General features: G+C 39.8%; 1 protein-coding gene across 4 annotated transcripts; it reads right to left on the bottom strand.

The window, feature by feature from the left end:
- Positions 1 to 100: 100 nt before the first annotated feature.
- Positions 101 to 24010, bottom strand: edc4 (enhancer of mRNA decapping 4). 4 transcript variants are annotated; one of them, XM_087796976.1, is made up of 30 exons: positions 23840 to 24010; positions 22745 to 22907; positions 21781 to 21892; positions 21453 to 21552; positions 20416 to 20602; positions 20166 to 20313; positions 18960 to 19064; positions 17898 to 18010; positions 17691 to 17774; positions 17524 to 17619; positions 17339 to 17435; positions 15929 to 16109; positions 15787 to 15853; positions 15623 to 15714; positions 15370 to 15545; positions 15132 to 15211; positions 14932 to 15052; positions 12781 to 13067; positions 12492 to 12722; positions 11408 to 11506; positions 10523 to 10669; positions 10364 to 10400; positions 10076 to 10223; positions 9235 to 9390; positions 8195 to 8310; positions 7960 to 8125; positions 6053 to 6239; positions 4783 to 5002; positions 4190 to 4353; positions 101 to 1045 (listed from the first exon to the last, which is right to left on the bottom strand). In XM_087796976.1, exons 1-30 carry the CDS (start codon positions 23925 to 23927, stop codon positions 862 to 864), a joined length of 4152 nt encoding a protein of 1383 aa, XP_087653102.1. In that variant the 5' UTR covers positions 23928 to 24010; the 3' UTR covers positions 101 to 861. The 4 variants fall into 4 exon arrangements, with proteins under 4 accessions (XP_087653102.1, XP_087653104.1, XP_087653100.1 ...); XM_087796978.1 differs by having other exon boundaries at positions 10076 to 10220; XM_087796974.1 differs by having other exon boundaries at positions 17691 to 17793; positions 17899 to 18010.
- Positions 24011 to 25088: the final 1078 nt, after the last annotated feature.

Raw genomic sequence — 25088 nt, 5'->3', positions numbered from 1 at the left:
GTTTGCTGCCCATCATTTGAGATTTTAATGAATGAATAAACTGAGGCGTTTATATATCATAAGTAATGTTTTTTCCACATCATTGATTAAAACACACAAATGACATGAAACTACTTTTTTATTCCAAACATGTTGAGGGTAAAATAAACATGACTTTTCAGAGCAGAACGTAAAGAGTCATTCGCTGAACTGAAGTAACATGACTAGAACTTCATCATGGAGCCTTATAACTGAAGTACAAACAGGTGGAACTTTACTTACTATATGAGAGAAACAGATGAGATTGAGTGTCGCTGTGAGAGTAGAACACAGTAAGGCACTTCAGCTCGACTGTGTGTGTTTATTGTTGAACTTAAAATGGAGACAGCAGGACTAACGTTGCATAACATTGCTGCCCCTTTCAGGCCTGGACATAAAGCCGACGTTTTGATCAGTAACAAAGGTTTCACAAATTACAAATATTTTTAAAAAATGCCGACAGTACACATGGACGACTCACAAACTACTCGGACGAAAATAAATCACTAACTTGAAAGGTGGATGAAGAAGAAGGAGAAATATTCCAACATAAAACTGAAATGACTAATATCAAATTCTGCTAGCTCGGCAGCCTGGTGGTCAATCGTACTTCTCGTCAAACTGACAACCCTCTGTGGACCATACATACAACAGCAGAGGGGTTGACGTCCAAACAAAACTCAAAACGGGTAAAGGAACAACTTTCCGGTGACTCTGAAACATTCTTCAAGTCCCCAGTAGAAATCTGGCGCTAGAGGGACTTTAGTGAGAGTCTGACCTCCCATCTAGTCCTTGCTGCTTAGAATTCGGAATCTAGGTATGCATCCGTCTTTGGTGGCGAGGCTAGTGTTTGAGGAGTCCCTGCAGGATCATCATAAGCCGCCGCGCCTTCTTGCTGAGAGGACTGTGGGCGTCCTGCTGCAGGAAGGTGAAGAGTTTGGGCTGGACCTGTGTGAACACAGAGGCCATGTGGTCCCGTGTCAGAGGGTCACTGTAGTCCAGATTCATGACAGCGTCCTCCAGGTAGCTGTGGGGGGGGAGGAAGATGTTGTTAAATCTTTTCTGAAAAAGAGTGTAGCCCACTTCCTATCCAGCGTGACAAATTATTCAGTCATGTGTTGCACGGATCAACTTTTCACCGGAGGATGGAAACTAAGCCATAAGTAGACTCTCTCGGTGATTCTCAACAGATCTAAGTAGGAAACTTCCAGGTTTCCAACTAATGAAAAAGAAGCCCGAGTCACACATCCACTGACAGAAAACAGTTATTTGAGTCCTATATCAAAGTAAAAATCAAGCATCGTTACGCGTGTCCACAAGAGGGCGCCCAGAACAAGTAAAACTCATCATTTAATTCAGTTTTTATTTAAATTGTCATAACAGACAATTTGCAGTTTAAGTAAGACAATTTGGGGGAAAAAGAAAAAAATATAAGTCAGCAATTCAACAATGAATGATGATACCTCAAAGAGTTATGATTCATTCATTGAACGTGAATCAGAGACCAACAGGACAAAGCTCTTCTTTCTCAATTCGTTAAACTCATTTTAAGGTGGGTCGGACTTGACTCATCACTGAAGTGAGCCCCTGAAAGAGTGAATACTCTCGTCATCCCAGACGGACACGAGTCTCTCACACTGTTGATCATGTTTATCTTTCTCCGTTACACAGAGCAGCAGCGAGGTAAGCCGTTCACAAGCTTGATGCTAGTAAGTCAAGTCAGTCAACCGGTGACTGACAACCGTTGCCACGTCGACCGTACAATGACTTTGACAAAAGAAGTTCTGTCAAACCTTCAGGACACACGAGTGTGGAGTGCAGACAAAGAAACATGCAGCATTGTATTTCTCACCAATAACAACTATGACTTTGAGTGTGCGGCGCAAATGTCCTTGATCCAGACTCTCTCAGTCCTGCACAGATTGACTTGTTCCACGTTCACCTGCGTCCTGCTCCCAGCGATGACACTCTCAGTCAGACAGCTGCTGCCGTGTCTCTACAGTTACTCTGCTCATTTATCTGCATGTTTGTAGTAATAAGTCAGTAAGTAAAGGTTATTTGTAAAGCGCCTCTCTAGACAAGGGTCACAAAGCGCTTTAACAATAAATATACAGTTAAAGGTCTGGTTGTTAGGACGTGTCTAGCTGATGTTTAAAGGATAACCAAGTAAAAAGCTGATTTGATTAAGCAGTCGACTGTCATTGAGTCACTAGAATTGTGGCAGGAATACAGAACTAGTGATTGTAGAAGAATTACGTTTAGTCAACTAATGATAGTGAAGGAGCTGTGTACAGTAAATGTTAAGAATGTACTTACATTAATAAATAAAAAAATTAAAGCACAAAGGCAAGGTATGATGTAAATCCGCCTCAAACTGCAACCACATTGTGAGTTGGGGGTAAATAAGGTGATGAAAATGAGGTAAAGACAAATTAAATCAGTGCGTCTTTTTTTATATCCTACTAAAAAACAATAACAACCTTCAGAGAATTCTGAAAAGGGATTTGTGGAAGAACACCTTGGATTTGTTGACATTAGTAGGAAGTTATCATATTCAAACAGAATTTTATTAGTATAAAAATACCATTGCCTTTAACCAGATTAAAATAATTAACTGACTAAAAAGGAGTAATAAGATAAATAAAATTAATATAATAATAAAATGACAGCTTGAATATGGGCTAGTTTGGACCCAACTACATTAGTAATATTGTTATCAAAGTTGCTGTAGTAAAACATCTATGACGAAAATGGAAGAGGTCATAAATAGTAATGGCTGTATTTGCAACAAAAGTAATAGCAGAATAAAATTAGAAGAAAAAAATAAAAGTACTTCTTAAAAGGGAAAAGTGTCATACAGTATTAATGTAATTAGTAGTCAGACGAGTACTGGTGGTGTGATCAGATGTACAAAAGTTTCAGTTAGAACAGCGCTGGCGTAACTATGGTGGTTATTGTAACACGTACAGTGGTCATAAGAGCATGTGCTGACAGCAGGACTGTACTTTCACCGAGTCAGAATAAGAGCTGGCTGTGTTCTGGCAGAACGTCCTCTGAAGAAAGCAGATGCTATATTTAAGTGAAGGTTTGATGTTTCAGCCTCCTCTTCTGCACCGCAAGCTAATAAAGCAGGAGTCCGGACGACACCCCGGAGAGCTGCTCTATCTCCTCGGACGACACCCGGAGGCAGCGCAAGCTTCTATTAGCGGCAGCTGCGAAGCCAGACAGGTGATGAGGCTGTAAAGAGACCCGACTGTGGGAGAGGACCGGCTTTAGTGGACATCAGGAGCATGAGGGGCAGAGATGCTGCAGTCCACACCAGATCATAAAACAAAAGGCAGGAGATCCGACCCAGGACGAGCGTCTGTCCAGTCCACCACTGACTCAGTGTTAAATAAGTTTATGACCACAAAACAGGACATCAGACCTCAAGATACCTGGTCATGGATCAACTTTAGAAGAAACTTTCAGTAGACCAAGTCCTGATTGCCCAGCACTTTATTTTCCTCAGAAGTTTTCTGCTATTGCATCTAGCATCTATGGGTCTCAAATTCGGGGTCTGCAAACCAATTGAAGCCCGCTGAAAAATAGTATTTGTATTTGATTCAGCATTGCTATAAAACTGAAGGCCAGATTTCTCTCCACAGGTTTTGGTGTACCATATTTTCCACCCTAGTAGGCGCATAATAAGGCGCACCTTTAATGAATAGCCTATTTTAGAACCGTTTTAATGAATAGGGCTCACCGGATTATAAGGCGCATAGAATAAAAGATGTAGTCAAAAGTTTGACTGGGGTTACGTTATGCATCCACTAGATAAAGCTGTGCTAAAGGGAATGTCAACAAAACAGTCAGATAAAGTCAAACTTTATTTAGCGTTCGGACAACTCTGTTCACTCTCATGGTAACGATGTTCAAATGATGTTTAAAGGCTTCAAGAAGAATCGCGAGACATGCCCACGGCGTGTCAGCTCAGTCAGCGCAGAGTCATGAAATTGTTTGTAAACAAGTAGCCCACCAGGTAATGTTCATATAGAAGGCGCTCCAGATTATAAGGCGCACTGTCCTTTTTTTTGAGAAAATGTAAGGCTTTTAAGTGCGCTTTATAGTGCAGAAAATACAGTATATTGGACACAGTAGGTCTGCTTGGATTAAATCAAGTGTTTCTCACCTCAACTTGAGCTCGGAGCGGGTGCTTAGGTTGGAGGAGAGCTGCTGGACCAGCGACAGCAGGACAGGCTGTGTGAGGGGACATGGGTGCTGCCCAAAGACCTGCTGCGAGTCGATGGTTTCACACACATACAGGACCAGGTTCAGGTCTGTTGCTGAAAGAGCCTGAGGGTAAATGGATAGGTAGATAGAACTTTAAGCTCTGTGAGAAGAGGACCACAGAAGTTCCTGTGTTGAAAGACAAATACAGACCTGAGCACACATCTAATTCCAGAACATAATCAGTTGATGTCTTTGTTTTTTGGTTACCAGAGGCAGAACACATTCCTAGCTAGGAGGATCATCCTTTCCTTCTTCATTAACAAACACACCTGCAGCTGCTGACCAACACATGTTTTGTGCTTTCTCAGTAGACATTATCTTTCTTTATATTAATGTGATACAGAACTCTGTTTCTGTTTTACATTAACTATACACTCAGTCAGTTACACGCCAGGCACATATTTTCTACCATCTAAGGTCTGTGATTATATGTGCAGTTTAACAGAAAATTATGGAGGGTCATGGGAGGAGCTGTGCGTGTGCGTTTCTCACCTGCTGGAAGGCTTGGTTGAGCTGGCCCTGCTGCAGCAGTTGCAGGATGGTGGCCTGCTGCGTCTGGTAGTCCAAGTGGGTGGTGGGAACAGGAGTCCCTGCAGCAGACCTCATAGCCTGCATGATGCTGGAGGTGACGGCAGCCTGCTGCTCCTTCATGGCCAGACTCACCTCCCCTTTGACAATACGCTGCACATGGCTTAGGATTGACTCCTGCAGGCTGAGGAGAGACCTTGGTTATCTACAAGAAGAACTTTAAATACTCAGGTTTCCTCCCACTTCAACAACCCCGGATAAACTGGTGAGGCCGGGAAGTTAATTGCAGAGGGAGCCAGAGACCGGATCGAAGGCATTACATGAGGATTAAAATAGGCTGCCTCTCCTCTGCAGGTCATCAGCTGCTCTGAGGAAGGTCCAGCAAGCCCATGCTTGAGGCAGATATGCTGAACACTTGTTGTCCAAAAGATTATTCCCCAGAAGGATTTTCTCAGACGTGACCGTGAATAAGTTAGGCTGAGCTTTTAATAGAAAAATGGTTATACTTAAAGAAAGAATCAGGGAGACGACAGACCCGTTATTTTAACAACAATCTCCACCAATTCTTTGCTTAGCATTCTTGTCAACAACCTCAGACTGCTTAGAATTGTGCTCTTTAATTTATTTAATAAGGATTTCCTTTCATTGGGAGGTAAGCCATGGCATGTGGAGGGTAGAGCATGAATAAAGTACAACTGTTGCTTAAAATGAGGAGAAAATAAAATACATTTTAACACAATTGAGATTTTTTTATTATTCAAAAGCAGATTCTGAATTGAACAGAAATGTATATCTTATGAATCGATTTAGGAAACTGGCCATGATACTCAGCCCTAATTGGGTGTTTCAATTATTTTCCATCCTATTATTGGGGACCATCTAGTTTGTATACAACCTAATCAACTTGATACTTGTAACACTATTTCTATTTCCGGCTACCTTATTTTTAATTAGTTTTATTTCAATCCTGTGAACAATCGGAGCAGCCGATTCTTCTTTATTACTCTGAATGAACAGGCAATAGTATTGAGAGCCGTTTCACCACATGATGCAAAACCAGACCAAGTCCGAAAGGCTCTGTACTTGATTTATCATATTTAATTTAGCAGTCAGCTCTTGGAAAGTGTGCCGCGAGCTGAGGCCAGTGAGTGTGTGAAGTTTGAAAACAGACACTGGGTCAAGAAGAGGAACACGTTGCTGACACTGATGAATGAGAAACAGCTTGGATACTTACTTTCCTAACATCATCTGGATCTGGTGGTGGACCTCGGCACGTACGCTGGCAGTGATGTTATTGGCCAACTGATCGGTGGAGCTCTGGAACTTGTCGATGGTCAGCTGGAGCTGGTCCATGCGGGGGTCTCGCACCTCCTGCTCCCTCTGCTTCCTGTTCTTCGCGTGACTCTCCAGCTGCTGGATGTCTACCAGGGTGAAGGACAAAAGAGAGATTTAGTTGCAGAACAGCAGCAGTGCATAAAGAGTTTTGATACCATAGAGATACATTAAACACCTTATTAAAATAGGCTGCAGAGCTGTGTAACAAGAACCTAGAAAAGACCCTCTGGATGTTCAGCGGGTCCACACAGAAACAGCCTTTGTTATACTTTTTGAAGGCATGGGTGAAAAAATTTCACTCAGTCAGTACAAACATGCTTTGGAACCGCGGCGTTGCTGTGGCCAAGTCAGACAAAGAATCCTCAACTTCAACACTGGCATTTTTGTACAATCACAAATACTGGCACAGATCTGAGCACCATGAATTCAAGAGTCAGTGGTAGACTGAAGCTAGGTTATGAGAAAGGCCGTTTCTACAATGCACATGCAGCACTAAACATATATTTAAGTGCGTTAGTCCTATATTTTTGCTCAAAATCACTCTGCTACATGCATACACGCGCACTCTAGCTGTCATACACGTGCTGCCTACTCAACATTTGTCTGCTTACAACACCACAAAGCGCTGCTGCTTGATGCCTTTTAAACATTATTTGAACATCGTTACCATGGGAGTTAACAGAGTTGTCAGAACACTTAATAAAGTTTGACTTTATCCGATTGTTTTGTTGACATTCCCTTTAGCACAGCTTTATCTAGTGGAGGCATAACGCAACCCCAGTCAAAGGTTTGACTGAATCTTTTATTCTATACGCCTTATAATCCGGTGCGCCCCATTTATTAAAACAGTTCTAAAATAGGCCATTCATTAAAGGTGCGCCTAATAGTGTGGAAAATACGGTAGTCAAATGACTTACAGCAGCGCAGGGCAGAACAAGCAGGATGGACGTAAACTCTTTGCTTAACCTGTGGCACAATGGCATCATGCTCGACAGAAATATTACAGCTGGATGGCTAAAATTCTACCAGTGGTTCAACTTAAAGGAAGCAGAGTACCAGCCACCCCAACTAAACTCTTCAAAAGCTCGCTGTGACCGCAAATCAAAAAAACACGCAGAAATTACGAGTGAAGCTCATGATACACAAACAACACATCTAAAATGATGATCGTTGCACAGCTAAATAAAAGACCCTGAGTCCAGTGTTACATAATTACCGATGTCAGGATGCTTTACTGTGTGTGTGTGTGTGTACTTCAAAGTTTACTGCAGATTTACACAATTAAATTTGTATGAATTACAATCTATTTGGAATTACAGGTGATGCACTTAAAGATGAAAGAATAGCGAACAACTTTGCAAAAAGGTGAAAGATGGAATAAAAAGAAAGCCATGACTGATGCAGTGTTGTTGTATTCTGCAATACTGTAATAAAGTCAAAGTCTAACATTACGTTTGTTTACATCTGTAACTAACTCAAATAAACCTTCTCCATTTTATTTCAATGTATTCTTAATTTGCTTTTATCATAACAACGGCTTTATCACTTTATCTTAACAACCACAAAGAAATACATGATTTTTTTTGTATTAGAGATGGAATGCATGAAAAAAGGACCTTTAAAAAGATTGCATATTGTATACATAAAGAAATAAGCACTAGGAAAGCTTCTTCTTGTGGCTTAGCGCTTTCAACAACGCTTTCAACACCATCACAGAAGGTGACAAAAAGTTTGGAAAGAGGATTTCGGAGTCCAACTTTACATTAAGATGATGAATGCACTAATCACTGAATTGAGGTAACTTACATTCTTGGGTCCCTTGCTTGAAGCTGTCGTTGATCTGCTGGAACATGGACTGGCAGCTTCTCTCAAACACTGGCACCACGATGCTCTGGAAGGTATCTTTGTAGGCTGCCTGGATGGGACCCTGCAGCGCATCAGCCGCTGCTCGTCCTATCGCGTCTGCTGTGTTCTGAAAATAATTTTTAAAAGGAGGCTGATGAGTCACTGAACGTCAAAAGAAAGGACTCAAGTCACCCACCTTGGATTTGACCACTTTGGTAACATTTTCCTTTATGGTCACTTCAGCGGAGGCCAACTTGGCAGTAATAGTACTGGTCAGCTGACCTGAGATAGGCTCCAGACTCTTGGTGATGGCTGCACAAAGAAAACATTCTCCTTTAGTTGGGAGAGAATTTTGGAGTAATCCGAATAAGAAGTTAATGATGCAATATACAATTAATTAAGTATTTGGGACGGTTCTCTTCCCGTCTAACCCGACAGTGTGCTCACAGAGATGAGGCCCGAAACTCTATTCTTACTCAGACACAAGAAATCTTCATAATTTACAGACTATTTAAATAAGTGACAGACACCTTCAGGACTCCAGGGGGACAGTTTCTCCATGTCACAGAGCAATAAGGGATGTTTCCCTAGGAACACTTAAACATTGGTGGGAAAGCTGATCGACCCGGTAATCTCTTAATCATCAAGAGTCTTTTTATGCACTAAAGTTGACAATATATTTAGGACCAGGAGCAGCTGTCAACACGAGACACCTTTTAGTCTACACAGATCAACACGAGACATTCCGAAGTGAGATGAGGTAAAAAGAGATTTCGAGTTTCACAACTTTAAAATGATGAGAAGGTGATCTGGCTAAGAAAATAAAACAAGGGTGGCATTTCTGGATAAGAGCTAATATTGTAAAACAAAGGTAAGATAATGAATCGTTGGTACGATTAATAGAAAAGTGGAAAAAGTTGTTATAAAATAAAAATTAGGTTTCAAATATAACGAGATAATATAAAGACAAAAGAATAGCATTACAGAAGATTATGGGAAAAAAGGTTAAGACGTTAATATTTAAAGCCTAAGATAAAGGCTAAGGATGCAATTTAGTATTATACTAGATTAACAAAGTAAATATATCCAATCTATCAAGGTCATATTTGTGAAGGTAAAACAAGTCAAGATTGGTTAAAATGATGGGGTTTAGGACAAGGGACTTGTTATACTGCTGGTTGATGAAAATAAAATTCAGTTTTTGTTAAAAGTGTCGACAACAGACGTGTTTCTTACTTGGTGGAACAACTTTCTTAATTTCCTCTCGCAGGACTTTGTCCATCCTGTTGGTCAGTGAGGAGCAGAGTGCGTGGCTGAGCTGCTGGCTCAGTTGTTCCTGTAGCTGCTGCTGGTGGATGTGACTCTGTGCCAGAGCTTGCTCAAGTCTGCGCTCTTGAGTGGTGACGAGTTAAGGTCCAGATAAGCTCAAGTAAGGTTTAACAAAACAGGAACAAGCTTCTTGTCTGCAGTTTTTCTGAGGCCAAGTTAACAATCTAAAGACTGACTGAGGGCACACCTGACGATATTATCTTTGTGTGGTGCTCATTAACTCGAACAAGTTGTTGATCACCAAATAACATTCTTAAAAAAAGATGGCGTGCAATAGGGAGATTGAATTCTACCAACGTATCAACAATTTACTCTCAAAGAAAAATAAATTATTCTTATGAACATTAAAGAAAAACTTTTCCTTTTTAATCAACTTTTACATACTGTATGTTGTAAGTGATTTTATTTATAAGTGAATTTACTTTTAGATACTGTAAGAGGGACTTTTGAAAAAAAGTTTATTTCCTTTTTTCCTTATTTAGATTTAATTGTAAACAACCAGGGGTATCCGATCATCTGCAGGTGCCAAATATACAGGACCATGTTAACTAACTAAGAATTTTATCCTGAAAGTGACTTCATACGCCAGCAATTAACCTCACATTGTGTGAATCCCAAACACCACTCTTCTTCAAATTCACATGATTTATTTTTTGGTCAAATTATTTTACCTTTAGTTTATAAACCTTGAAATTTAAACTTAAAACAGCTAGTCTATAAATGAGATGGCGGCAGCAATGAAGGATACGTCCCTGCTCCTGGTGGTGGCTCATCCTCTGCTCAACCTGGCCGACGATGGAATTCTGCATAGCCTTAATCTGCCCACGCAGCTCAGTGAGCTCCCTCTGCTGGCCACGCAGCAACATCAGCAGCTCTTCCTGCACCTCTGCAGTCTTCTGCGGCATAAAGATATTTGATGTAATGCCACTTTGAAATACAGTGATACACCCTTTTTAAACAGATGTGACCACCTTGGAGTTAAAGATTAATCAAACAGTTGTTTTGAGTAAACAACTGTATTTCTAAAGGGTGTTACCTGAGCAGAGTCCATCTGCCTCAGCTGAGATGATTCACTGCAGAAGATGAAACCACAACATTTTTGTCAGTTCACATTGACAGCATCAACTTTCCCAAAGTGTACATGCTGTACTTTTGAACTCTTATTAAACTCTCATTAGTCCTGCGGTCAGCCTACCTGCTCTCTCTCTTGCTCTTCCTCTTCTGTTTTGGTGACGCTCTGGGGGACGTTTTCCAGTCTTTGACTGGCAATCTGTGAGACGAGCGAGTGGCACAGTTTCCAGAGGAGGATGCCAACTTACTGTCGACCTCGTCGTCAGGGTCACTGCAGTAGGGAGAAAAAAAAATTGAGGTGGTGGTTATAGACATACCACCAACATTAGGATAGCCAAGTTAAGGAATAGGTTAAAGCAGCTCTATGCATTTTTAAGGTGATCGACTCCAGTGGACTAAGGTGGTAATGTTTAGCCTGACAGGAGACTATGGACTACACATGATCACTTGCTAAACGTCGCAAAAGTTGCCATGTCCCTGTTTGAGGCAGTTTCCAGAATTCCATTGTCTGAATGAAGGATGGATACCGATGAGGTAATGAATCAGATTGTGGATGATGAAATATGATATGTGTTATGATAAGGTAAGGTAAGGTAAGGTAGAAATTGTTTTTTTCCAGTAGCCAGCAATTTTTCATAAACAATAAAAATGCTTTTGTAAATAACATAACTTTTACTTTGTTTAGTACATAAAACCTATTATTACTACACTAAAACCAGCGTGATATGTAGCATTTTCACACCATCCCCAGAACTTTTACAGTGAAAATAAAAATCACACAAAACACCTCAAGTCACAGTATACAAGTCATTCAACTAGTTTGAAGTTAATGTGTGTCATAAGTTATTTTAGTACAAAAATATTGTTGGTACCAAAACTACCCAGAGCCCCAAAGTTTTGAGCCCGAAACTTGGCTTCAACACAACTACTACTACTGAATTGAGAAAAACTTTGGTTGGAAATCTGTGAACATAAATAAGAAATGTTGAGAAAGCATGAGCATTCATACCTCCGCTCTGAATCTAGGTCCTGACTGTCATTCTGCGCGAGGTGGAAGGAGTGACGGGGGTATGGCGAACTCAGTCTGTCCTTGGAGTCATCTCTGGAGCTGGAACAAGAAAAAAAAAGCTCCAAACTTCAGAGGTTTGAATAATAACCGAAGAAAAACGCATCCTTAGTATGAAACTAATTAACAAATTCTACAGCAGAATGTGAAACTGCCATGACAATGGTGTCTTTTGCATCCATTTATGAGCTCTCAAATATTTCAAAAAATAAATCACAACTATTGAAGTGAATGACAAAATGTTTCAATATCATTGCAAAAAAACATTTAATTGAAGTCAGAAGAAGCCTCTCGTGCGAACAGTGAAACCTCAATCCGAGGGGTCGGCAAATTGCGGCTCTGGAGCTGTATCCAGCTTCTCACTGATTTTTTTGGTATAAATGTGGGTATTTCATTAAGATTTTCATAGTGTTTTTCCAATGATGCATCGTCGATATAAGAACATCAGTTCTACACCATCATTGGCACATGCTTCTCTCCCTTCATATTTGGATGTTTGTGTCTTAACGAAAATGAAGACCAAGACAACTGAGCTCCATTTGTTACATTAACAAGACCAAACATTTATGTCTATAAATCTAAAATGTAACAGATTACTTAATCCCAACCCTTAGTCAACATGAGGGTCAGTAGAAAAGGTACTAACGTTTTATTTATATTTAGCATGAAGGCAAAAACCGAAAGTCAACACTATATGGAATAATTACTGTAGGAAACGGTACAAAATGGCTTTGAGTTGTAAAGGTTGCCGATCCCAGCTCCGTTTAAATCTAAATCTCTACACATTCCATTTGCCTCACTTTTAAAATTTCTGGATAACCATTACCTGGTTGAATGAGAACCTAAATGGTAATGATGATTAATGATTAAATTAATGCTCTTGGTAGAGTATATATATTTTTTTCAAATAAAATGTATAAAAATCATTGTAAATGCTTTTCCTGCAATTTGAATACTAACTTTAATCACACACACACACATTCTGTTATAAACAGACGGTTCCTTCAGTTTGGTTGTGCATCCTCACCGGTCAGCATGGCTGTTGTCCCTCGCACTGTTCCGTGTCTCTCTGGTAATGTCAGGTGCAGCCGGCCAGGGCGTGTGGCTCACACCGCCATCAGTAGATCCTCCTCCTGCTGTAGCATTCTCCTGTGATAATGCCGTTTCCAGTAGGGAGGGAGTGTTGCTCATTCTGAGCTCTGGCTCCAAGGAACCTCCTGCTGGACCTTCTGCACCCCCTAGTTCTGGAGGCAGCAGCCTGCAAAAGCCATGGGTGAATAAGAATGTTTTGAATAAGTTATGGGCTGTTACAGTACCCGTTGTTGTTGGTGTTGCGTGAAGATGTTAGCATGTGGAGGGCGGAGGCAGCTGAGGCCATGCTATCTGCCTGGAGGGCTGAGAGTGGGGGCGAGTCCAGACCAGGGACAAGACTTCGCTGTAGGGCTTGGGATGCGATTTCCGGCATGTCCTGGGACATGGCTGTTGAGGCTGAAGAGATAACATCTGGGGATCGGGCTCTCGTTGGGGAGGCTAGATGAAGTTGTGAGGAATCCAGAACCTGTGGACCATCGAGTGCCAGATGCCCACTAGGTGTCGGCAGAGTCTACGAGAAAGAAAGACCAACGGTAACTCTGAGTTAAAGATCATTTATGAACATTTTTGGACATGATTCTTTAAATGAGTAACTTAGTAACAGTTAAAGTGACTCAGTTATTGTAGGTTACTTGCTACTTTCAAAGTAACTAGATATATTGCAATATTGTAGAAACCACAATATAGTTTCTTTTAACACTTTTTCTGGCTTTTACAGCATAGAAAGGACCACATACTTTTTGTAAAAAAAAAAGAAGGTAAAAGTGCTTGTCAAAATATTAAACACATAAACCACATATAACCTTTGAAATAACATTTAATTTAAATTCAGTTATTTTATTTATTATTTATTGTAAAGAATCATTTGATATGTGATTAACATGATTTAATAGTAAGTTAGTAAAACATTTAACGCCGTAATGACTCAACTTAACTTGTTTAATGTATTTCTGTGTCAATATTGATCGACTACGCTGTCAACCTTTACTCGACCAGTATTAAACACAAACTCTCCATCTACTGTATTGAGGCAGATTCCAATGATGAAGTCAACATGAACTTAACAAGAACGTTTGTTATTGTTTACTTTCATGCGGTCGATTGAAAGTTTCTCTCGTCTCTGCAGAACAGTTAATTTCTTCGTTTTGTCTTGTCTTTCTTGTTACTTTGATTTGCGCATATTCTTTGTAGTGATGCGTCTTTAGATGCTTAATCTGGTTAGTGGTGTTAAATCTTTTTCGCATTTTTCACACTGCTCCACAGGTGCCAGCGCGTGACGTCACCGTAAATATAGCTTTTAAAAAAAAAAGAAATACAGTGCTATTGAATAGCAATACAGTATCGGGAATAAAAAAAAGAAATCGCGATGTATCGTTATCGATATTTTCTTACACCCCTAAGAAATACCAACTATACAAAAACTCAAATTGTTGAATAAAAGAGATAACTTGAAACATAAGTGCTGACAACAGTGAATTTATCAAACCCAAATATCACCCTACAGCTCCTTTAAGATCATAACAATTAAAAAAATTGAAATTTATATCAGTTCATTATGACCAAAACTGTCACAGTTATTACTATTAGCAGTGTTGATAGAACGTGCTCAAGAGGTTTAAAAAGTACTTTAACACGATTACATTTTTTTGACAATATACTATTTAATTTAGGGGGGACAATAAGCAGGTGTTTTGTACAATAAATACATTTAAATACATCCATAAATATAATAATGTCTTCGAACAACAATTATTATGTAAACAAATCAAATAAACTAGTCTTAATCTGCTTCAGAAAAGCTAAGCATCTGCTTTTGAGGGACCTTAAAGCGTGGAAGAAGTCTGGACGACTTTTGCTCATGATCGCAGTTTTAAAGTGTTGATCACGTAGAGATGAAGTGTTTAACATTGTTGTGACCTAAATTAAACTTGTCATGTATTTCGTTTACTATTTATCATTGATCGCCCTGAAGTCATTTCGATTAATCCAGTATTAAACACTAACTATTTAATGAATATAGGCGGATCCCAATGATGAAAATAGCATTAACTGCTTCCAATGAATTGCTCTATTTATGACTAGAAGCTTTTCATATCTCTACCTGTATCGGATCTGCAAATCAGACCTTTTTCACTGATTCGCAATTCAATCTTGAGAGGCTGGATAGGACAGAAACAAGAAACCGGGATCGGAAAACTCGTAGTAGTTACTGTAAAACGTTACTCCAATCAATGTTTATGATGTCCGCAGATGTGGTGAAATGAAGAAATAAGGGTTTATGGATAGGTTGTAATCAAACTTTCCCGCTTTTTTGATCAAGCTCGGTTGAGCATTTGCTGTTAAAAATTAAGCAAATAAGAACTTTAAATTCGTACCGGTAGGTTCTCCAGACCAGGTAGGAGGACAGTAGAGATTGGTCTGGGGCTGCTGGTGCTCAGTGACAGACTGGTGATGATGTCAGCTCTGCCAGGACTCTGGCTGATGTCGTCCATGGGCCTGAAGAGAAGGAAAACGGACCACTCAGTCTTCTGGGGATCAAGTACAGACCGGCTTAGTGAATCCAAACAGCTTGCACCTGCTAGTGGAGTCCGAGTTGCTGCTAATGGCCGTTACAATGGTCAGACTGCTGGCACTGCTTCCTGGAGATGCAGGAACCTGAAGGTGATATGACGAAAAGTATTTAATTGATGTCTAAATCCAGGTCTCTTGATTAAAGACTTGTGCTACTCACGGGCCCTGTGAGATGCAGCACATAATATCTAACACAACTAAATAAATAAACTAAAAACAAAGAATGTTTTAAACGCTCTCACCGAAGCGCTCGGCGTCATAAAGGCATCAGGAGTCATCAGCTTTGGCATAGCTGCGCTAGCATTAGACAGAAAGTCAGTGGGTGTAGGAAGTGAGGGGATCTTCCTTAGGTCAGTTTGGGAGCCACTGATCGAGTCCTTGTCTGAGCTCTGATCTGTCAGATGATCGGACAATGAGGCTGGATAAGAAAAGGGGGTCATTATTGAACATTTTTAATTAATCTTTCATTGTTTATTTTAAGGGTTAAATATCCACCCAAACCATCTTGACTGTCACAGATAGGCGGGAAGGCACAAGAGTTGGAATCTGCTTGGGGTTGGAACCAGATCTGAACATCTTGCAGGCTCCTGGATACAAAGAACAATTTCTGATGCTACATATATATTTGACATGTTAAAACTCTATAGAAGAAAACTTACTTTGTGTGGACACAGTAAAGTTTAATCCCCACTCCAGATGTAGACTCTGTTGGACCCTGACTTCCCTCTGAAACAACCACATGCTACGTTTAAACAATCTTGACATTTACATTTAGCTCGGCGACCTTGAAAAAAAAAAAACCTGTTGTCAGACTCTCACTGTCATCCTCTGCTGGCAAAACCTCAGTGTGTCGTAACCGACTATGGCCAACATCCCGGACTCCAAAGCTGAGCACTGGGTGTGTGAGCAGGAACTCTGAGATGGTTGTGAAGCTGGCCTTGCCATTCTCCAAGTCCTGTCGGAGCTCCATCACGTAAAGAACCTGGAGAGCAACAGATCTCCGATTTTTAAAATAAAATAAATAAAGGCTAGACCAGTTTACAGTCAGGGTCCGGTTATTTGTGTATGTGTTCAGCATTTCTTATGGGATTCGTTAACATGGTTTCTACAGCTTATGGCACATTTAATTCAATTTGACTTTATTAAGCATTCAAAGAAGTATCACGCTTAAGAAGATGAGCTGTTAAAAAAAAAACAAGAAACTAGTTCATGGTTTACTGTTTAATGAATTAGACACCGACAGTATAAACATTATATACATATAGCTATAGTTTAAATACCGTATATTAAAGGCAATTTCATTTGGACATTGTTTTTTGATAACGATTATAATTCTTTATCATTAAGTGTTGATTTTATTTTGTTCTGGAATTTGGTTTATCGCTTTGCATCTCAACAAATTGTCACTTTGCTTATAGTTTCATTATATTTCTAAACAGTTAATCTCCCTTTTTTGGAAGTTTTAGAGTAAACCAAGTCTAGAATTTACAGGTATTTCAATCGAAAGGCTGGTGAAAAAACCCTATTTAAATAAATACAAATTTTGTAATTCCATATGTAGTCATTTTTGCTTTTTATTCAAACCATGACCAGAATTATCTCACAGTCGTGAAAGAAAGTTTAGACGTCATAGCTCAGATGGTAGAGTGGTTGCCTGCAATCCAAAAGGTTGCAGGTTCAATCCCAGCTCCAGACAAGCTTGTGTCGTTGTGTCCCTGAGCAAGACACTTTACCCCGATTGCGCCTGATGGCAGATTCGGCGCATGTGTGCAGCCTACTCCCATCAGTATGTGTGAATGGCTGTCAAAGCGCTTTGTGACCCTGGTCTAGAAAGGCGCTATATAAATAGAGATTATTATTATTATTTTCAGATTGGTAGATACTCAAAGCCCAGTTATCATTGGGCCCATAAAAGTGGGATTGAAGCATCTCTAAAATGTACATCTTCTGGTGTTGCCCAGAGCAATCACCTCTTTTTCTTAAATTGCTACACGAACCGCGTTGAAGTAGAAATGCAATATGCATCTGCTGAGAGAGTCCCGGCTGATTCCATTGCTCACTACTGTCCATCTGTAAATTTTTCATTTTTTTCTGTCAAGACATTTTAAGCTAATTGCAGATTTTTTCTTTTTAAGGATCCAAGAGGAAGATGTTGAACTTGTGCACATTGATGAAAAAAGAAATTGCATACAGCAATAAATCAGAACCAACCTTCCTCTGGACGTCTGTGAGGATGAGATACTCAGAAGATAGGTCAAGACTTGCCTTCAGTCCCGGCAGGACAGAGTTAAAAATATCGGGGGAGAACCTGGGTAAAAGCAAATCAAAATAGAAATTATAAATATCACATATCAAGGTGCACAACAGAAATGACAGAATAGAGTAGATAAGCCCACCTGATGGTCTGCAAACAGGTCCAGGAGACAGTGCACCACAGCTTTAGCTCCTGGTTCTGGTCTGCTCCAGTGATAAGAAACCTCCAGAACGGAACCCTATGTAAAAAAAAAGCATTAGTGAAGTCATTTCAAGTCAGTCAGCAGCTCACAGATGTAAGCAAACTTACTCTGGGTCCTGCCTCTTGTGGTTGTCACAGAAAAGGAGACATGAGAGGGGTCGTCCTCCATGGGGTCGCAGTTCGTGAAGACATCTGTGGTATGTTGATGAGCAGAAGACGAAGGAAAAAGAAGAGATTTTATAGTCATCACACATAGATCAGCCAAGAACTCATATCTGTTAACTCTTTTGTCTCAACTTTGCTTGTGAAACTCACCGAGGTTTGTCCTGCCAGCCTTCCACATAAATCTGCCAAAACTTTATGTAGCCATCATAGCTGGCGGTTGCTAGCACCGTTCCATCAGGAGAGAGAGCTCCTTCGCTCACACGCTGCAGAAAAGTTGCAGAAAACATTGACTCTCACTAACAAAACTAATATTGTGTGGATCAAATGAAACTAGTCATGGGAAGGGCAACCATCCTGGGTTAAATAAAAATGACACTTATTTTTTTAGGATTATTTGTGATGCTTAATAGCATCTGTCTTACTAGCAAAAAGTACAGTATCTTGTTTTGTAAAGCTTCTATAGCAGTTTTATTGCTTAAACATGCTGATCAAATCCAACAATATTACGATTTCTCTAGTGTTTCTTTATTTGCACAAAACTATGAAAAGGCAAAATGACAATAAAAGTAACCCCACTAACAAGGATTTAGTTGCATGTAGCTTGTTAAATAAATGTGCACAAGTAGAAATATGACTTGTTCATAACATTTTTCATAAGTTATTTCCTCATCCGACACTGGGATTTTTTTCAAAACATAAATTGTTAAGAAAAGATTTAAACAGGCCTCTAATAAACAGAGGAAAAAAGTTTAACTGTTTTAGGTAACCAAAAACAGATATTTTTAGCAAGATATAATGTCAGCCACAACGTGAACTCAACCAACAAAAAGAGTAGAGCCAAGAAGACAAACACCATTAAAACATTTTTTAAAATAAAGCCAGACATGTTTTCATCATTACTGATGTAAAAAATAATATAAAGGTTTAACTTAACCCTTGTCTATGGGTCACCTTGACTAAAGAACAGTATGTTTGTTGCCATGCGACCAAATTCAGCTCAGTGAGTTTGACCGCTCAAAACAAAACAAAAGAATACAATGGCAATATAATTAAAAAATTACATTATTATTAAAAATGCTCGCAAGTGACCATTATTCCTGATGGACAAGAACATCTAGTTGTGATTTCAGTTTATGAACGTATGCATCAAAAAGGGCATTCAGAAAAATAAAGTTCATCTCATGCACACTGATGTAGGAAAATGGCTGGCACCTGAGAATAGCCTTTGACAGTGATGAGTCCTTCTTTCAGGTCTGTGGCGACCACTGGCCAAACGCTGTGGCTGCTTCTCAAGACTTCCAGGTCCCAAACTTCTGCCTGAACGTTCAGAGGAGGAAAAAGTAGCAACTTAAAGCTTACGAGGTGCCATTCATTCAAGTCATGTCAAAGAGCCGACACTGCAGATTTGGCACCTTCTGTGCTTTTCTGTACTCTGCCCTTTCACCTCACAATCCCACACTGATGGTAAAATCGAGACATCAGGATCAATTAGTGTAAAAGTCTTGCTCAGGGACGTCCAAGCTTAACTACCATTTGAGCAATGTTGCTGTATAAAAACTGGGAAGTATGTGAGTGAAAGATGCAACCATATCAAAAAAACAAGACATACATACTTAATCTTAGTGGATGTACTATAAAAGACCATCATTAACTTTTTTTTGTTACCAGATCTCATTTTCATTAACTGTCATTTATTAAAAAAAACTATTTATAGGAGGCCCTAGAGCACACCTTTATATCCATTTAAGTTTACACCATTTTATTGATTAAAAGCTAGTTGGCTAGAAAAATGAAGCAAGTTATTCTAGCAAGATCTCCAGCATCCTCCATGGAATCTTCTGCCCTACTCTATACTCTCTTTTCTCTCAATGTATCCTCATTCAAAATTTTCTTCAAATTAATTTCTATTGAATATATATATATACACCTGGTACACCTGTCCAACGGTAACGCAGGTGTCCTAAGGCGAGCTCAGGGAGGACGGAAACCTCCCGTGGAGCAGAAGGGCAAAAGCTCGCTTGATCTTACTATAGTAAATATAGTAAAATTCGAACTATAAGCCACTAGTTTTTCCCCCACACACATTTATAGATTTTTTTAGGGATCATCGGCCACCAGGGGCCAGTCCTTTAATAAGAGAATGAATTCTGACTTCACTACTGGTTATTTATAACAATGAACGAAAGGCTTACTATCAGTTGCGCTTAATATTCCGAAAATTACAGTATAATGCGTCAGTTCTTATGATAACTATTTGAATGACAATTGAGTTTTATCTTACTGCTATAACTTGTAAATGTAATCTTCAAATATATTTAAACATGATGTATACTTTCCACTCCATTTTTAGTGTGCATGTCAAGCTACAACACTAATGTTGTAGTCACATGACTAGTAGTAGGATGAAAAGAAACTCACCCGGTCTTCATGGAGGAGAGCAAGAGTCTGGCTTGCATCATCCTGGTTTTCCTCATTTTCATCCATGATGAACGGACACCAGATGAGGCGGCGGTGAGAGCTGAGTGGCGTGTTGTCTGGTCTATTGACATGAATTACAATCTGATCTCTGTGTGGCGTAAAAGTTAAGGAGCATCAACTGCACCATCAGTAATAATGCAGCCACAGTCACAAACTCTCTTGGTGTGCGTCCACGTGTTATGCAGGATACAGAATGTTGGCACCAGTGCAGGTGAGCTGCCACACCATGAGGTTTCCAGCTTCATCAACACAACCCAGCAGTGATGAGTCAAGGTGAGCAAATGCCAGATCTGTGACCCCACCAGTGAAGCCCTTGAGAAGAGAGCGCTCGGTAGAACCTACGCTCAGCACACGGATCATGGCGTGGTTGTTGGCTCCTGGGTTAGAAGAAGATCATTTTGGTCACAGGTAATCTATTTCCATGTTGAGACTTGAATCTCAACAAATACTGAAAAATCTAACTGAACCCACAATTATTCTGCTCCATAGAACATATCCGTCATGACTGTACCATACAAATGGCTGGGTAAGATTCGATTTTTATGGCCATAGAATTGTTTAAATGATTAGAAAATAAAAGTTTTCAATGATAGGTTAAACAAGTTACGAATAATTGCATTTGTGATATAAAGGCGATTTTGTTAATTTGACTTTCAGCCTATCACTTAAGTCACGTGACTTACTATTGGCACGAACCACAACGCAAATACATAATAATGATTTGACCGGTTGCTGAATGGCCCCCTGCTCTACAGAAGCTTTTTAGGGGAGCAGTATAGAGTCTTCAAAAACCTCCATAGGACTGCAATTCGAAAACCCCCATAGAAATAAAAAGGAGTCGAGTGCATAACACCAGAACAACCCATCTAATATAATATCTCATAATCGTTCAGCCCATACATGATGACAGGCTCTTCCTAACGATTTTTAAGGGTTGGTTAATCAAGAGCAACCTACGTTGTAGTCAAGGTTAACTAACTTATGAGTGCCAAGGTGATCTAAATCACCAGCATTGAAGTTGGTAACAGTAAGAGAAAGAGTAATATGCATAGCCATGTGCTTGTCGGGCAATTTAAAAGTTGATACTGGAACAGATCAGGTTTGCTGTGGTCTTTTATGCGTGTGTCACTGTTTGGGTCTTGTCACCACATTCTTTTTTTTTTTTTTTACACCAACTTTGTCTAAAATGGTAAAACTGGAAATGTAGCAGTCCCAGTACTGACTCACCTCTGATGGCATATGCCAGGAAGGCGTTGGAGACGGCAATCAATCGGCCGTAGTGGTACTTGTGCTCCCACTCGTATTTGGCAACTGGCTGAATTTTGACCTGAGTCAGAGGAGAAATTGACTTCAATACATAGTACACATAGTAATGTTTGTCTTTCAAATAAAAAAATTAAATTTCACATGTTTGTTGTGGAAAGAAACTGTTGAATTATTTTTAATTTAAACCATCTTATGCTCGACCAACCATCTCCCCCATGAGCAAAAAAAATCTTAATTTAACCGAACTTTTTGTTTCTTATCTCCAGTGATCTATACCGCTGAAACTGACCTTGTTGCTTCCTCTGGCCTTGCTGTTGATGTTGGAGTCTTGACTGGCCACAATCTCCACATTGGAGGAGGTGATGGGGACGCAGGTGGAGCGATCATCACCAGTAAGGCAGCTGAAGGTACAGAGATAAGTTCAAGTAGACCCCTGATAAGATGCCATATGTGATGTGATTCAATACAAGATCATTTTATTCAGTTAATTTGGTGGTTCAAGAATGTATTAGTCCAAGTCTAGTCAGCTTTCTTAGCATAATTCCAATTAACTCATTAACAATTTGAAGAATGTATGCACTCTTCCCTCAATGGTCTGTTTTGAATGGAGCAATGGAGTGTCTAAAATTAAGTATTCAACATAAGTTGAACATACATGTACATGAAATGATCTGCAACACAAATTGATGTGCTGGACAATATTTCTATAATCATTTTTTTTTAACTAAAAGACCTATGACATAAATACAATCTTATGGATGATAATGATTGATGTATACAATTGATTCAATAATTGAAAATAAGTTCAATAGAACAGAAACTTTTTAGAGATGAAGTTGCTCTATAACTCTGAATAGATAATCCCACTGAGGTCCCTTTTCCACCAACTAATAGTGTCCTGCATTGCAGAATTAAAAATTGTGTTGTATATTTTTCAATTCTAAATGGTTTATGTTAGGGTGACTTATTAAGATTTCTATATAGGTTGCCATACTACATAATATAATTTTTCTGCCTGAGAGTTGAGACCTCATTTAATTTAATATTAAAGAAAATGTTTTTTTCGACTGAAATCCTTCTGTTCTAAATGATGTCAGCTGAGTAATATTTTGAGTATATCGAAACTTTGTATATGAAGTCCTTCCTTTATTGAGGTTGAGATACCATTTAGTTTTTTGGATCCTGCCGCATCAGCCTGAACTGCTCCTGAAGGAGAGAATTGAACTTTGAGTCAAACTTCCTGCCACACTTACACTCTCTGCAGCTCCTGCAAGCTGTTGGTGTCCGTAGAAATAGGTCTTGTTGAATCCCCCATGGTGGAAAGATCATTGGAACCGAGAAGGCCTGCGGTCCCAAGCAACCCATTCAGTTCCCCGTTGAGAGACGGTTTCCTCTTGTCATGGTCGGGCAGGGAGTCTGAGAAGAGTTTTCACAATAAGTGATGTGAACAGCAGTCCACTTCAGACACAATCACTTTGACATGTTCCTGCTCGCTGATCCCAAATTCTCCCCCAAGTAAGGGAAATTGAAGTCGTTCTTATATTCGTGTTGAAAATTAAAAAAGATTTATTTTTTAACGCACAAATTAAACTGTTTGGGTTTTCCCCCCAATTTTGTTTCACAATGCCATTTTTAATGTCTTCAAAATCCTGCAATACAGTAAATCATCCATGTAAATAAATTAACTTTTTGGGTATGGTTAAAGGCAGTAGACACCCTGTAAAGGTAACTAGTTTATCACAGGACTCATTGAGAGACAACTACTCAATAACACCAGCTGACAATTTAGAATGGTCAACACATTTTTTTTTTCTTTGGATCATGGGAGGGAAACCTTTGTTCATGGAAGAAAATACACCGAACACACAAGTAAATTCCACACTTCATTTGTTATTATCCAAATCATTCGAGCTCTAAGACCCCCTTAAGCACGACGCTGGCTTTGAGCTCGCGACCTTTACTGTGAAATTGTAACATTTTTAGTTTATTTTATATAGCATAGAAAATGTAACTACAAACTTATAATAATATCCCAACGTATGTGGAGAAGTTTAGTTTAATTGGTTCCAGGCTTAATTCAGAGACAAACCGACTACTGAAGACGTTAAGATACTTAGTGACGAACATCACACAAATAAAGACAGACAACATTTGGGCCATGATAAGCATTTACCTAACTCTTGTGAAAACAGATTTAATTTACGGTTTAGCAAACGACTAGCTACACTCCCAACAACCATTTGGATTTTTAAACTGGATAACTTCCCTCTGGTAGTTAGCATCATGTAGCATTAGCTCTGCGTGGCCTATGTTAGCCTAGCCGCCGCAGCATTCCCAGTCAAACTTACCGGTGCAGTTACCGGGCCGGTCCAGTTTTAGGATGTCCCGGAGGTGCTGGGTCGCATCCTCGATATCGATATTTGAATTGGACGCCATGGGCGAGGGAAGGGGGTAGTTGAGGGAGGTTTTTGGTTTAATGCGACACTGTTCGCTCTGTTCACCCAGAGCAACCGTCTAAACTTCCGCTAGTTACTTGCTGTTGGGTCCGTGTCCGTTCTGTCTGGTACATTGGTTCCTACTCTTGGACGTTATTTATTTATTCATTGTTTAATGCTCAGCTATTCTAAACAGATCAACACCGTAAATACGAATGGGAAAATATATAACATTAAGTCAATGAAACGTTCTGACCATCGTAACCGTATATGCTAAATTACTTTTTTTTTTTAAACAAACCAAAATATTTTAAAATAAAAGTTTAACATATGGGAATTAGCAAACGCTACATCAGAGATATGTTCAATAAAAATGCAATTATTTGTTTTTATGATTTACTATTTATTAATTGTTAACAAATATAAACATGTTGGACGTGTTGAAGTGAATATTTTTTAATGTCTCAAAAGACGTGATGACCGCTGTGTCGAAACAAGGTGTCACTGAGGTGGCGAGTATTGTTGGCCAGACTCACCTTTGTGGAATTTTTCACGTTCCTATCACCCTGGCAGGAACCCCCTGTGTTGCCCTCATCAAACCTAGGTCCACAGCATCTACAATGAGACCTCAAGGGGTTCCAACTAGGACCCACTACAGTAAAATGAAAGACAGTGGCTGGTAAATGAACCCCGATGTTTCGGGTCTTTAATATTTGCGAGCAACACACTGTAAGTTGGACCCAGGATTAAAATGGTGTTTCCCACAGAGAGCATACAGCCACAGCTGGCAACCTCAAGTTGAGCAAAGATGCACTATGAACTAGGCCCCTTCCCTTTAAATATGCCATGCAAAACCCATAACCAGCTTGAGACACTGATCCCTGTGCTGGACCTCCTTTGTCCAGTGAAAAAAGAGAAGGTAAAAGTAGCTGAGCAGGAGGTATGGAGATGCAACTGTTAGGGCCTGGATCCAGAACATCAGGGTGAACTGTGGCAGGTACTCTGTGATTCCTACCCATTGCCCCGCTTTGATGAGTCAATAGATCTTATGGCTGGTGTTGGCCGACGTACCCAGTCAGGAGTGTCTGGTTTACTTTGACAACATCTTGGTCTTTCTAGGCAGGCTTAGGAGTCCTAAGGCAGGCATTTTTCGGCGCATTGA

The sequence above is a fragment of the Callionymus lyra genome, chromosome 8 (genome assembly GCF_982586985.1).
Source record: "Callionymus lyra chromosome 8, fCalLyr1.hap1.1, whole genome shotgun sequence".
Lineage (NCBI taxonomy): Eukaryota > Metazoa > Chordata > Actinopteri > Syngnathiformes > Callionymidae > Callionymus > Callionymus lyra.
The sequence above is the reverse complement of the archived record's forward strand: the minus strand, read 5'-3'. Positions and strand labels throughout refer to the sequence as shown.